Genomic DNA, 15,765 nt, shown 5'->3' with positions numbered 1-15,765 from the left:
AGACACTACTAGAGTGCTCCAAATCGGTATAGGCCTCTACAGTGCCTATCAGTACTGATTGAGATTTAAACCAATTTTGACTAATTTCATAGTAATTTTCTTCAATTGGTCTATCATTTGAGGTCACATGAAGTCACAGAGGACATTAAAAACATCAATTTGAGGTTTGGTTAACGCACGAGCTCGAGTTGGGTACTTTGCATCATGAGTAGGTACTGTTACGGTACCGATGACTAGTACAGGAACCCTAGAGCTGGTTCAGGGATTCAAGAGACTAAATTTGGTCATTTGGAGATAATTCGAGTATGTCGGAGAGTCCAATTTGATTTGGATCGAAGATTGAGTCATACAGGAATATGAGGACATCTATTCATAACCTTTAAATCCATTTTTCCTTATCAATTTTGTACACAAGGTGCAAGTTTTGTTTTGCAGGTTTGTAAAGGAGTGTGTAATAAATGTCTATGCCAATTTTTATGATTTTAGATAATTGATTTACATTTTTAAGCATTTTTATACTGACAGGGGCATATGCTGTCATTTGGACAGTATAATTCTGCATTTTCTCATTTTTAAGAGATGAGTTTCAAAAATTCATAACTTAATGTAGAAAATTCAGAAAAATACAAAGTTTGAGTCCATTTTATATATTTTTCAATGTTCAATCTGATCGTAAGGTTCATTTTACAATTTGGTCCCTGTTCTGGTCTGTATTGGCCAGTTTACCAGAACAGTGCAATTAGGGCATTTTTGAGTGCAGCATAGCATTGATGGCTATTGTATCATGCTGCACTGCTGAGTCCTGACTTGGCATCATGCCAGGTGTCCATTAAAGGAAAATATACACTAATCAAGGGTCTGGTTTGTCATTTGGACCAGTTTAAGCATGTTTTAAGGTCATTTAAACACCACTTCTTGTACCAGTAGCAAACAAAAGAAATCCAAGCATCAGATTAACATCAAATCATCATTTTGAAATGTGTTTTTTTTTTTAAATGCCAGATCATGGCTATGAGAATGTCTCTGGAATTCATGAAATCAGATTTTCATGCCTTCTTTTAACTTAATTTGGACAAAATCATCAAGAAATCATTAGAACAAAAGTACACATAGCCTATCTCAGCAAGACTGAGGCTTATATGCATTCTGGACTTCATCCTTTCACTAATTTACAAAGAAAGCTTATAGAAAAAGGGTTTTTTTTACTGATTTTGGCAGCATAACACCTTATCCAAGCTTGTTTCTTTTTCAAATTAGGTCCAATTGGAAGAAATTAAATGGGGATACCAGCTGGCTCAACCCCAATAATCCTTGTTTGTTTAAAACATGATTTTGGACCCTTTAAACCCTTTAAAACTAAAATATTTACAATGAATCTGACATGAGAGGATAGCAGCTGGCTCAACTCTCATGCTTTCATCATTTAAATACTTTAGAAGGGTTTAAGGGATCAGATTTGCAGAAAATCAGAAAAGAAAAGGGAGAAAAGGTCATTTCCAAGCATTTATGTATATATTCTTTTATATTTTATTTTTAAAATAGCAAATAATAGTATAAAAGGAGATAAAATGTACTAAAATAACAGTTTATATAGTTTTAGTATGCTTTAAAACAGAAAATATAAGAAAGATACACATTTTTATGATCATAAGGTTCATATACTCTAAGTTCTTCATGAAGAACTCAAGTATTGCATGGACCTTCTCATTTTATCACTTAATAGGCATTAGGACAGAAACAGAAAGCAAATGCACAAAAAAAAAAAAAATCGTGCATGACAAGAAAGAAAAGAATAAAATAGAAATAACTTTATTTAAACCAAAGTATATGTACAAAGCATTAGCCATCCATGGCTTACATCTTTTCAGACTATTATTACCTATTGAAAAGGTTGCTACAGTAGCAGATGAAGAAGAAAGCCTCTAGAGAGCTTAGTTTGCTATATCTTAGGGGCTTTGCTAATTGTATCTAACCTAGCTAAGCTTTTTTTTGCATATGTCAGGGATCATTTTAAATGGGCTATGGGTGCCATTATATAGGCAAGCCTCAGGTTTAGGGTTTAGCACCTACTGATGTGTCTTTCATCTTGACCATCAGGTGTTTGATCACTGGTGCAGCTTGATTGGCATCACCCCATTCATATCCTTGTTAGAGAATCATCCAATTATGTTTAAACACATCACTCATCATGAGCTGGATTGATTTGAGCCCTTGATGTACTGGCACATAGAAGATGGAGGGTGTAATGCGTGCTCCCATCTTCCAGGAAGAGATTTCCCTATTTTGGAGTCACTCTATAGCCTTTAAACACGTGTCCTAGGGACCATCCAGGGTATTAACGACTGTAGTAGCCTAATTTGGCATTCTGTGCATTAGCCGTGTAGCATTTCATGTAATCAATCATTTCTTTACATGTCTTATCAAATTAACACTGCATTACGTGTCATGTCTATGTTATGAGCATGTCCTGAGCTCCTTGCATCCCAATTTTACTTATCTCAACTGTACCAATTTTCAATCTTGCTTGCTTCCCAGGTTAATTTGAGAGGGAAGAGTATTATTCAAATTGGAGATGCAGAGCCGAATAGAGGGGAGGGAGTTTTATCAGGTTCACATGAGCATTGATCCAATTTGCGTCCAACTTAGATGAATTTGGAGCTTAGATTCGGGCTCAATGGCGTGAGAGAGAGGAAGAAGAAGGCTATCGGAGCTGGGGCCCCACATGTCAGTGTCTCTGATTCAATCCTTCTCTCCCTTCTATTTCTTCTTTCTTTTATCTGCGCTTAGCGCATCATGAGCCGCATAGGAGGCAGTGACAAGGTGCATAATGCTCCGGGTGTATGCGGACCGAGGGGACCATCAGCGCGGTTCCATTTAAAAGGCCCTGTAATTAGATGCGCTTGGCGCATGATGAGCCTATACACTGACTCAATCTTTCATATGCTAGGTTCATCTATCTCTTGACTCCAGTGAATATACCCCCTGCTTTGAGGCTTCAATTTAGCCAGAGCCAAAAGAACACGCAAGGTGCATCATCTTCTCAACCATCCCCACAATCAATTCTTAAAGAAGAAGAAGTACAGATGAACGAAAACACTCGATACGGAATGGACGAGGAGGATGAAAATAGATCTCAAGTCCATGTTGATAATAATTAGCCTCTCGAAAACCCTTTCCATGGCGCGGATGGCAAAAATGGACCTCAACCTCATAATCCAAATGACCGCCGACCCATGAGGGAGTTCATGAATCACATGGATCTGGACCAACGCTTCGGATATGTAGCGCATGAGGGAACAAACCCTGATCTGAAACCAACTTTTATTCACCTGTTAGGTCAAAACCAGTTTGGTGGTGCATTAAATGAGGACCCTCACCAACATTTGGCAATGTTTGAAGAACATTGTGGTACTTTTACACCAAGAGGACCCCAACTTGATGCCTTAAAATTGAACTGTTTTCACCTTTCTCTTAGGGATGAAGCTAGAACTTGGTTAAGGTTGTTGAACCCTAGAGTAACCAGAACTTGGCCAGAAGTACAAAAATTATTTTTAGGCAAGTACTTTCCGCCTTCTAAAACCCAACATTTTAGGGCAAAAATCACCACATTCAAACAAGGTGATGATAAGACATTAAGCGAAGCTTGGGATAGATGGCAAGAACTCTTGCGTCTGTGCCCCAATCATGGTATTAATGTATGGCTTTTGTTTCAGTTTTTCTATACATGTTGCACATATGCGACTAAATCTCAACTTAACGCGGCTGCTGGAGGAAACCTAGCCAACAAAGATGTTGTGGAGGCAATGGAAATGATTGAGGACATGGCAATAAGCCAACGCGAGTGGACGGCTGGAAGAGATACAAGGAGAAGCAACACGCCTGCTGGCATGATTAAGGTGGATGAGGTAACCGCTTTACAAGCAAAGGTAGAATCTCTCCAAAATCAGATGAAAAAGATGCAGCAGGTAAAATCTTTAGTCAAAAATTCACCTTGTAGTATATGTGGAGAAACTGACCATGATACAACCGGATGCCAATTCTCCACAGAAGGTAATGAGATGATGGAACAAGTTAATGGGTTGTTTTATAATGAGGGTAACAAAAGAAATGGCCAGTACAATCAAAACAACTCAAATACTTATAACCATGCCACAAGGTATAACCATCCTAACTTTAGGTGGAGAACTGACAATGAAAACTCGAACCAGAATCAAGGTAATGGTAACCAATACCATAATCAAGGTCAATCTCAATTGTTAAGGTTAGAAAAAATGATGGAAAATTTTATGATTTCTCAAAAAGAGGTTGCTTTTCAACAAAACAAAAAGATTAACGAGTTTTCAGATTCTTTGAGAACCATGAACAATATGTTGGATCTCGTGCAAACTCAAAGTAGGTTGCTTGAGACCCAAATGGCTCAACAAGCCGCTTCTGACGCACGTCCTCAAGGCATGCTTCCCGGAAAGCCTAAGCAAAATCTGAGGGAACACGCATATGTTGTAACTCTTCGAAGTGGCAGGCAATATGATGGACTAGAGATGCCGGCCGAAGAAATGACGAAACAATCAGTCATTGCACCACAAACAGCAGAAACAGAGGTTTCTGCGGCCTCTCCTGTAGCCTTCCCAGAAATTCCTGCGGCCGCACCAGAATTTCCAGATCGCCAAAAATCGGGTAATACTGATCCAAAAAAGGTAAAATCTTCTGAAAAATATGTTCCTCCTCTCAGGTTTGTACCTTTTCCTCAGCGATTAGTTAAGCCCAAAATGGATCAACAATTTGCCAACTTCATGGACCATTTAAAGAAAATGAACATTACCATTCCTTTTACGGAAATCATTACTCAAATCCCGTCTTATGCAAAAATTTTGAAAGAATTGTTGTTCAATAAAAGAAAACTTGAAGAGGTTGAAACTGTGGCATTAAATGCGGAATGCAGTGCACTTGTCATGAACAAACAAATTAAATTGCCCCCTAAACTCAAAGATCCGGGTAGTTTTACTATTCCATGCAAAATTAGGGACACCAGTTTTAATCGTTGTTTGTTAGACCTTGGTGCTAGTGTTTGTTTGATGCCCAAATCGGTGCATGATAGACTAGGTCTAGGGGAATTAAAACAAACAAGAATGTCTCTTCAATTGGTTGACAAATCTGTACGATACCCTTCCGGAATTGCAGAAGATGTAGTTGTTCAAATTGGCAAGTTTTATATACCTGTGGATTTTGTGGTAGTAGAAATGGAAGAAGATCCTTATATCCCTCTCTTGTTTGGGCGTGATTTTCTCAGTACGGCAGGTACAATCATTGATGTCACACGAGGAAAGATTTCTTTCTCAATTGGTGATGAGAAAGTGGAATTTAATATTTTCAAATCAATGCAATTTCCTTCTAATGAAAATGACACAATTTGCATGATAGATATTTTAGATACCAAAATTGCTGCTCAAATATATAAGGTAACAAATGGTGGACAGCCAGACGAAAATATGGATGAAATCGGAGCTGAAACAGAACATACTGGTGATAGCAAAAATTTGTGTGGGCCGCACGAAATTTTGTGTGGGCCGCAGAAAAAATTCCGAGAGTAGCCAGAAAATTTGTGTGGGCCGCACCAGCCCGAAAAAAATTTTGGCTGCCCAGTTTAGCTGATTCTTCTCCCAAACCGCCTCAACTCGAACTGAAACATTGGCCTCCGACTCTTAGATTGCACAAAAAGGTGATAGGATACACCACAGATGACCTAACTGGAATCAATCCCAACCTTTTCATGCACCGCATCTTGATGGAGGATGATCACAAACCTTCGATCGAAGCTGAAAGAAGGCTCAACCCCAATCTCAAAGAGAGGGAGTTGTTTTTCTCTGTTGGGAAGAAGAAAGAAAAATTTTATTTTCATAAGCCATTAATACCTCCTAACAAAAATTCAGTTTGCATGGCAGAAATTTCACAGGTTAATGGAGCATTTGTGCAAGAAAAGTTGGTGGCAACATCTGAAACCGACAAACCTCGAGAAGTCGACAAGATAAAGCAAACTTGGCTCTCAAAAGCAAAATCCATGAAATTGATGAAAAAGTTCAAAAACAGGAGCAAAAAGACGTTCAACAAAATCAAACATAGAGAAAATCAACACAAACAAGAGCAACGGGGAGGCCGCCCTCCCGATCCTCCACCCGAGCAATAAGGCGTTTTCGCCTCTCCCTCCACTCCATGTCTTGTAAGTTTCCATATTTTCTTCTATTTTCTTTTTCTTGTGTGAATTTAAGCATTGAGGACAATGCTTCATTCAAGCTTGTTGGGGTGGAATAGAAGAAAATTGTATCTGCATTTAGAGCATGTTTAAATTTTTGCACAATTGCATTTTTAGGTGAAAAATTGGCGTGATTGCTAGAGTTAGGGACTTATTTGAAAAAAATTTATGATGATTTGGATAACTTTGAAAAATTAGAAATAACTCCATATTTGATTAATGAATTGCATAAGATAAGATGTTTTGACATTTTTGAAAAAATGAAAATTTGAATTTTATTGAAAAAGCATTTCTGAAACCGACTTATGCCTTTTTAATTGAGAAATTTGGAATTTTAAATGAAAGAAAGATTGGGATATCTATTGGTATGAATAATTATCATTGGATGTGTGTATTCATGGTGTATGCAAATAAAAAAATATCCAACTAAGGTAGATTTTAACACAAGTTCATGTTTAAAGCCTAAGCTCCTAGAGAGAAAATCTAGCCTCTCATAGGTGTGCTAACATCCAAAAGAAATACAAGAGTAAACATGATTAAAACTAAGAAAAACAAGAAAGAGAATAGAAAACACCAATCTCTTCGCTCGCTGCCCCTTGTCTTCACCTTTGCTCGCTCGAGAAAACCTTCAATCCTTCTCTCCAATCGCCTTCAATCACTTGGAGAAGATAGAAAAGATGTATAAAGATGTATAGAATAAAAGCTAAGTTGAAAGATGTCTTCTCCTGGTGTCTCCCTGTCAATATATAGCTATTTTGTGCCTTGGGAAACAATCCCGAGAAATCTGGAAGGAAATCTGAAGAGATATGGTGAAATCAGGCCAGACTGGCATTCGTGCGGCCTTCACAAATTCTCTGTGGCCAGTGCAAATTTCCTGCGGCCTGCATAGAATGGAGAATCGACTGGGGATCATGCAGGATTTTGTGTGGCCCACACAAAATTCCTTAAGGTCGCACAAAGGCCCGCACAACTCTCTGTTTTGAAAGGAGAAAACTTGATAAATTTCGAATTTTATTTTCGGCTTGAATTTATTTTGTGTGGCCCGCACAGAATTCCTACAGGCCACACAAACACCTACAGAATTGCTCATTTTGCTCGATTTCTATAATTTAAACAAGGCAAAGGCAGTAACTTGGTTCTTTGGTATATTCTATATTAAACTAAGCTAAAATACAAGGGATTTGGTGCAGTTTTAGAGGTAAAACCCTAACCGAAAGTATATATAATTGAGGCTTATCAAATTTGCACACAGGTTTGAATAAAAAAAATGCTAAGGGTACCCTGTGCCATGTGGCACCAACCAGGGCATGCCATGTCAGCACATATTACCATATATATATATTATGTGATTGAAACAAAATGCAACAAAAAAAATGCTAAGGGTTCTTTAATTAATGCACTAGAGGAAATATATATTACCATAAGATAAAAACAAAATGCAAGAAAAAAATTAACTGCAACATAATAAATTATTTATAGAATTTTTTTTGTAAAACAAAGTATTCTAAATAGCTAGCTATAACAGTTTTGGACCTAGAAAGCTAAGTTACGTGGTAAAACTGCGCTAATCGAGCTACAGCCGCTATAGCGTGTAGCGCGTAGCGGAAATAGCGGTCCGCTATGCTACATGGGCTTATGATTTTGCAATTTTAATGGGCCTTAATGTCCAGATGTGTTTTTTTTTACGTTATAAAGGTATATCAATACAATGGAACATGTGCGGGCTATACCGCTATATCAATTAAATTTTGTATCATGCATTAATATATAGTAGTGGTATATTTTGAATATAAAATATATCGATAGTTTTTTTAATTAGGGATATTTTGAATGATAATTTGAACTTTGTAGTGGTTCAATATGAATATTAGAACTTCTTAATCAATTTGATGTTTTTTTCTTGATGAGACATGTTAGAAATATAAAATATAATTTTTGAAATAAAACAAACACTATTTATGATAGCTTTCGCTATAGCTGCGCTATTCGCTAAAGTTTTTTTTTGTCTCCCTGTTACGCCGCTATAAACGCTATTTAGAACCTTGGTAAAACATAATTAAAAAATATTTTTATGAAACCAACATATTTTTTTTACAATAACCATAAGAATTGAAATGCCATTTCAATCCGCCATTTTTTTTTGAGACTGAAATGACATTTCAGTCCCTAATGATTTCACAGTTTTTAAAAAAAAAATGATGCAGTCGTTGGAATAATACCTTGGACCGAGATGCCTCCATTGTTTTTTTACCCAGGACTGAATTGACATTTCGGTCACATGTAATTTTTTTTTGTTTCTGCACCTCTGTTTCGGCCAGGAACTATTTATGTTTTGACTAGGAACTACTTCCTGCATAACTATCTTTGTTTCTGCACCTCTGTTTTGTCCAAGAACTATTGCTATTTTGGCCAGGAACTGTTTATGCATAACTATTTTTATTTCTGCGCCTCTGTTTCGGCCAGGAACTGATTTCTGGATAACTATTTTTGTTTCTGCCGTCGAGTTGTTTTCTTAAGTGCAAATACAGAGGTTTTTTAAGTACACTAAATGATAAAACATATTTTAAGTACACCAAATGATAAAACAACTACACTAAATAAGATAAATAACAAAACATATACAAAATACACTAGTCTTCAAACAAAACATACACTAAAGAGAGGCCACCTTCCCTATTATTTATGGTTTCATACACAAAACAAACAAAAAATAAAAAAAACATACACAAAATAAACAAAACATACACTAAAAAAATAATCATGTTGGTTTCATAAAAAATATTTTATTTAATTATGGTTTATAAAAAAAAAATCTCTTTATAGCCACCTGCCCTATTATTAAAAGGAAAGTAAAACAAATATAGTAAAATAGTAAATCGTCAAATATGTTCTTATTTTATTTCTTCAGCCATCTTAAAAATTGGGAGGTGGTGTATTTGCATATTTCCAGCTTGTGTGCTCATGTCCACCATATATTCTACTACCTGCGACATCATCTTCACTTACTAGATCAGTTAACTCTTTATGTCTTCATCTAACAGTTTCACTTGCAGTGCACTTATGTTGCTATCCAAGTTCTTAATTTTGCTTGTTCCTAAAATAAGCCAAAAAAAATTATTAGTTTTCAAAATTGTCAGTCCTATTATTTTAGTTATTATTTCGTTATAGTTATAATTGGTAATCCAATTTTGTGCATTAAAGATAGTTATAGCAATTGACAGGTTATTACTGATCAATTTCCTTCATCTATATCATATTTTCAATTAACCAACACATGAAAAAGTTAATAATAACAAGCATTTCTCATGTAAATAATTTATTTTTTAATCAATATACCGGTTAGCGGAAATCGCCGACAACCTCAGAAAAAAAAAAAAAAAAAAAAAAAAAAAAAAAACATTTTCTACCAACTTTATATGAGAATGAATGTTTGGTTTCCGAAAGTGACCATTTCAGAAAGAATGTTGGAAAATAAATCAAGCAAACCTGGGATGGGAACCACAACATCCCCTTGGTGAAGAACCCACGCCAAAGCTAGCTGAGTAGTTGTGCATTTGTGCTTCTTTGCTAGGTTTTCAAGCCGAAAAAACAAATGTTTGTTCTTCTCCATATTATCCCTTGAAAATCTTGATTGATTTGTCTACTTTCCATATAGATCAATTATTAGTTTAGCACTAATGACATGTCTTCAGGCTACAAATCAATACACACCGATTTCTGGTACTTCGAAAGATGGTCTCTGTAACTTTGTATCATTACATTTTAGAGCTTTTAGTAGTTACCTTCTTATTTTTGTTTAATACAATAAACCAAAAATCAGAAGGAAAAATAGAACAAAATGATTGGATAACCTTTAAAGTAAGGATTGTAGATGGAATTTCATACCACAACTATGGATTTTGTTACAAGGCATTAATGGGGCCTTCCAAATTAACTACTAGGTTGAATAAATTGTTATTTATTATTTTATTTTATAATACTAATTTCAGTCTTGAATTGGTGCTTGTACCTCAATATGAAATATTAACATAATATATATAGAGGAGGGATCGAGTTACACTGTTTTTTTTTACACATATATATAGGGTAAGGTTAAGGTGCTATGGGTTGCATAGAGACTTAAGGTGCTACGGCTCAATATTCGAGTTTTCAAAATTCAAACGGTCAATCCGAACTGTTCATCTTGTTCTCCATATTAATATGTGTTTGGAGACCAAATTTTATATTTTTTGGAAATTTTTTACTATTTTTTTAGATAGGTAGAAAATCAGTTGATCTAAAAAATTCTGCACCATTTAGATATTTGATTTTCTACCTATCTAAAAAAATAGTAAAAAATTTCCAAAAAAATGTAAAATTTGGTCTCCAAAGACATATTAATATAGAGAACAAGATGAACGGTTCGGATCGACCGTTTGGATTTTAAAAACTCGAATATTGAGCCGTAGCACCGTAAGTCTCTATGCAACCCATAGCACCTTAGCCTTACCCATATATATATATATATATATATATATATATATATATATATATATATATATATATATATATATATATATATATATATATATATATTTAAATTGCTTGATAGTAGCTACCAAGTTAAAGATTAACATAACCATTCCTTCATATATAAACTGGTATATAAACTAAAGGTGAAATGGACAGATTAGGCAATCTGGTTTTAATTTACCAAATATAAGTTGTCCTTTATTTCTTCGACAACTCCCCTTCCGCCAAAAAATCCACGACCAAGGGGGCCATAGGTGACTATTCCTATGCCAAGTTCTCTGTAGAACAAAAATTCAACTAATAAGTAACCTTAACAATATTCATATACCAATGTGTCATAGTGGTTATTTTTCAACGACAAATCAAATCTACACGAAACTTTTTCAATTGGAACCATTTAAGGCAAAATTCATCAGGGGTACATGTCCTATTCTATGACATAAAAGAGACGAAAAGGGATCACCTGCAAAGCGACACAATTTTAGACTCGATATCACGAGTCCAGAGAGACCACTCCATCTGCAAAGCAGTGATTGGATGCACTGCATGTACACTACTAGAATTCTAACTTTTTCCAAGGGCCAGAAAAGAGCTTGTTCCAATGAATTATTCATGGAACAGGCCCAAAAAACACCATTTTCAAGGATTACTGTTGGAAATACTACCGTAGCAAATAGTCGCCTTGGAAATAGTCAAAAATTTAGTCATTTCCAATGGCTACTCTTGGAAATAGACTTTTTCCATGAGAAGCCCTTGAAAATAGGACGCTTGGAAATAGTTTCACACTTGGCCCCTGTTTGATTTATTTCCAAGGGAATCGTGCATGGCTCACTTGATTATTTCCAAGGGCGTCGAACCTGAGACCCAATGAGTATTTTCAAGGATAGTTAACGTGGGGCCCACTTGATTATTTTCAAGGGCGTCGAACTTGAGACCCACAAAGTATTTCCAAGAATAGTTAAGGTGGGGCTCACTTGATTATTTCCAAGGGTGGTTAAGATGGAGCCCATTGAATTATTTCCAAGGGTAGTGAACCTGGGTCTCACCAGAGTATTTCCAATGGAGTGTAGGTGGGCCCCACCTCAGTATTTCCAAGGCAATACCACATGGGCTCCACGGTATATTTCCAAGGGTAGACAAGGTGAGACCCACTTGACTTATTCCATGCGTAAATATTTCCAAGGAAGTTGTTTTTCGTTATTCCATGGGCTCATGGAAATGTATCTTTTACTGGTACTGTAAAAGTTCGCCCCCATGCTGCAATCAACCCTGTACCAACCTGGTACTATTATATATTTCCCAGTTCCCATTTAACCAAATAAACACAAACACAAACATATAATTAAACTTGTGATAGTCATCATACATTGTACCAAAATATGTGCAAAACACATTACAAAAACATAACTATATTGCACTTGAAAATTAAACCGACGCATGAAAGCAAATGTTGCTTTATACTGTGATGGAATTTTCATTAGTCCTCTGAGAGCAAATGTCAGCTCTTTTCTTGGTTGAGAAATTTTGCTTGACATTATCTATGAGAAATTCACAAAATGAAAGATATATTAAAACATAATACATTACAAGAGAGGTTTATCTGATTGCTATATTTTTTTTGTTTTGTTTTGTAGAAAAATTAAGTACTTGGAAGTTGTCAATCAATCGGGATGAAATATTATCATCAAATTGCTTCATTGTGTCCCACGGACCATCCCTGACTCCAACTAGAACTATGGACAATGGAAGTTCACTACAAATTAAACAAAAAGGGGAAAGTTATATATTAAATTATATTTGACATACATCAAAACTGAAAAGGGTTTACACATGTTTTCATTTCTCAATTTGTTAATCACTTGCTAATTAGTTGCCTTAACCTAAAAAAACAGTATGATATCTGGTTTGTTTTTTTTACTCAGTTTTGAGGACTATACAGCTCATATATAGCTAAATTAATTAATTAATTGATATATTAGTTGAACCTGTTATGTATTAGTTGGTCATATAATAGTATTATAGAAGATGAAGTGTGCTTAATAAATATATGAACCTTCTTACCTAGCTTTTCCTATAGCTTCCATTGTCTTTCGCTCAAGTTCACTTAATTCTCCATTTCTTGTATCTCCGCTCTTGTGACCTAGATATGTATAAGGTCCCCTATGCACACAGAAAACTGCATAAAATGAAGTCATGCATAAAATCATTAGGATATTACCTTGGCATAAAAACTAAGATGCACACAAACAAAATTCCAACTAAAGCTGTTCTTTCTATAGTTGCTAGAGGTGATGTATCTTTCTATAGTTGCTATAGTTGCAAGCATTACTTAACAGAAAAGGAAAAACTTGTTCGCAACTAGGATTAACAAGAGTAACAGCACAATGTAACATCAGGTTGACAAGCTAATTTAAATTTAGCCAAAGCTTCACTTCTGGATAAACAGCAAATAAAGACAAATGGGACAAAGGGCAATATAGTAAGGTCTGCTAAAAACCCAAACAACCACTTGTGTGGTACAGCACGTAAAATGGTATGCTATAGGTGTCTGTTATTGTATTCCTCGCAAAATTGCACTTCAACAAAAAAAGCAAGGTACATTACCTCATCATTCTGACAGGCTTCCAAAGTTCCATTCAAATCTGGATTTGCAACAATAGTTAAAAGAACAGCAGACACCAAGACTACTTCACTATTGTATAAAATAGTATACTAATTAAAGACAAATGGGATAATTCTTAAGATGAACTCAGCACTTTTTCAAGTTTAGTCATTTATGTTGGTTCAGTTTAATCCAAAACCAGGAATCTTTTCTCTAATAATCCATTCTCCAAAAATTTAATTTTTTAGAAGAAATTTGAAAATTCAAATTCGTTCAAGAATTCAAGTATGGACTGGAAAAGAAACTTCATGTCTACTTCAAAACAAACGAAAACCAAATGTCAAGGGTCAGTCCAATAAGATACCGAGTTTAGGGGCAATTTCTGGAACTACCCTGAATAAATGCTGTAACTATTACCAAGAGAGTAGATTGCCTCTAATTTCTCGGTAGATTGTTTGCAATGGAGTTCGTCAAGGATTGTTCTCACGTGATCTAGTGTCATCGAGATGCCGCTGGCTTGTCTCTTAGCCGATCCAAAACCCTATCAACTGTTGCACTCACTACAAAAGCATAAAAAAAGACAAATGCCACTTTATGAGTAAACTTTGACGAGATCTTTAAGACTATGCAAAGCACTTCATTCCAATGTCAAGTAAGCAGGTTATTTCTGTGTAGCATTTCATATGATTCTTATATGCGCAACTAACACACGAGATTGTTTTCAGTATTAGCAGTGACACCAAACCAATAAAACAGAAGCTATGTTTAACATACGCAGTGCCAAAAACCTTTTTCATGTTGACTCAAAATGTCAATTTCTTACCGATATATGCAAAATCAAAACTTCTGAACAGATCCACTTTGTTGAATTTCAGTTCATATCAGATTGATAGGAAACATGGCATAATAGAGAGACAATTTCAACAGAAAACACATTATTTTACATCACATACGATGCAAGACTTGGTTGTCTTTGCAAAGGTAGATGTTTTCAGTTTGTAGTTTCACATATTAACCTTGTCTGGCTTACATTGAACAAATAATGAAAACCAATGTGGAATTGATACAATGTGAGAAACAGGGAAAATAAAGAGCACTGACCTTGTAAAGTGGTGAGAAAATAATGATGCGGATAATCCTATTTAGTGACAAACAATTTAGTTTAAGAATGAATAAAAATGAAAGAAACATGCAGCCAATTGATCCATTTGCAGAAGAGCATTCTTAATCAGATATCTAGATGCTAATTTCTCATAAGAAAGTTAATAAAATTGCTACCTTTGATAGGTTGAGGCAAAAACTGGGACAATAGAAGGAAAAACTTACATCACCAAACAAAACCTGATTGGCATGACACTAGACTGATATTTTATTTATGCTGCCCATTTCTTCAACTAATGTTCAGTCAATTAAACAACAAAGTCTCTAACTCTATATAAGTTAAGACAATTTAGCCCCAACTCCTAAATTAGTTTGGCAAATTTTCATTCTTTTAATAGTTCAACAAAACATTTATTAAGATGCCATTCTAATTAGTTCAACCAAAGTTAGTTTCAGGTGACCCAAATGAAGAAAATTTACTTGGACCATCTGTTTACAGCCTTCAATTTTCTGGAAAAAGGGCAAATGAAGAAAAAATCCCTCAAGGGGATCCATGTGGCCTTTTACTGAGGTAATGTACTCCGATGGCTTAAGAGTGAACTACATCAATCACATCATGAAACTAAATCTTGCATTACCCTTTAGTCAGTTTCACCATTTTACAAGTGCTAATAGATGCATGATAAAACCAAAATTTACCTGGTATTTTCTTCACGGCTACTGTTGGCTTGATGAAACCCTTTACCTGATTTACACCGCACCAAAGAATAAAGGAAATAAGCGAGATTATTGTGCTGGAGAGGAGGCGGTGTCTCGGTGCGATCTGGGAGAAGGTGCGGATTGAATGAGATGAGGGGATCTGGCAGAAGGTGCTGGAGATGAGCGGGTTTGGGAGGATCGGATCTAAAAGGAGAAGAAAGGAAGCGAGACGAGGCTGAGCGGGGCGATTTAGGAGTGAGGGTTTTAGGTTCTTTGCTGTAGAGGACCCGATATTTTCTAAAAGTGGGAGATAATTTTAAGAGGGAATTGGAGGGACGCCAAAAATTTAGGGTTTTGGCGCTCGTGCTCGGTTTTTCACGGAGAGTACATGGAAGAGAAGAGTTGGGGAGAAATCTCGTTAAGTCAGGGGAGTAAAAACAGTAGTAGTTTGTATTGCATATACTGGGAGAAATCACAAACTTTGAGGTAACGTGATTTTTGTGTTTAGATCGGCGCCGTCTGATTATTATTATGCACAAATATTAAAAGATCTTGCACATCACTTAGGGTTGAATCTAAACAGAAATATTATGTTACCTCGGAG

At 35.7% G+C, this 15,765-nt stretch overlaps 1 protein-coding gene across 2 annotated transcripts; it reads right to left on the bottom strand.

The window, feature by feature from the left end:
- Positions 1–9,185: 9,185 nt before the first annotated feature.
- On the bottom strand, positions 9,186–11,318 carry LOC144573847 (putative aldo-keto reductase 1). Of its 2 annotated transcripts, none has more exons than XR_013518094.1 (4): positions 11,223–11,318; positions 10,941–11,037; positions 9,734–9,890; positions 9,186–9,341 (listed from the first exon to the last, which is right to left on the bottom strand). XR_013518094.1 is itself a non-coding variant. In XM_078323613.1 (4 exons), exons 1-4 carry the CDS (start codon positions 11,276–11,278, stop codon positions 9,262–9,264), a joined length of 387 nt encoding a protein of 128 aa, XP_078179739.1. In that variant the 5' UTR covers positions 11,279–11,312; the 3' UTR covers positions 9,186–9,261. The 2 variants fall into 2 exon arrangements, 1 of the variants encoding a protein (XP_078179739.1); XM_078323613.1 differs by having other exon boundaries at positions 9,734–9,887; positions 11,223–11,312.
- Positions 11,319–15,765: the final 4,447 nt, after the last annotated feature.

The sequence above is a fragment of the Carex rostrata genome, chromosome 22 (genome assembly GCF_964058835.1).
Source record: "Carex rostrata chromosome 22, lpCarRost1.2, whole genome shotgun sequence".
In the NCBI taxonomy this organism is placed as follows: domain Eukaryota; kingdom Viridiplantae; phylum Streptophyta; class Magnoliopsida; order Poales; family Cyperaceae; genus Carex; species Carex rostrata.
Note: the sequence above shows the minus strand (reverse complement) of the source record. Positions and strands in the feature narration are given on the sequence as shown.

Bases quoted from the DNA above. Each gene is read 5' to 3' on its own strand.
- LOC144573847 (XM_078323613.1), bottom strand. From the start codon at position 11,278: ATGGAGTGGTCTCTCTGGACTCGTGATATCGAGTCTAAAATTGTGTCG. The intron at 9,888-10,940 runs GTAAATTAAAAC...TATGGAAAGTAG, and splicing joins TAAAGGACAACTTATATTTG to ACAAATCAATCAAGATTTTC. The intron at 9,342-9,733 runs GTTTGCTTGATT...GGCTTATTTTAG, and splicing joins TGTTGTGGTTCCCATCCCAG to GAACAAGCAAAATTAAGAAC.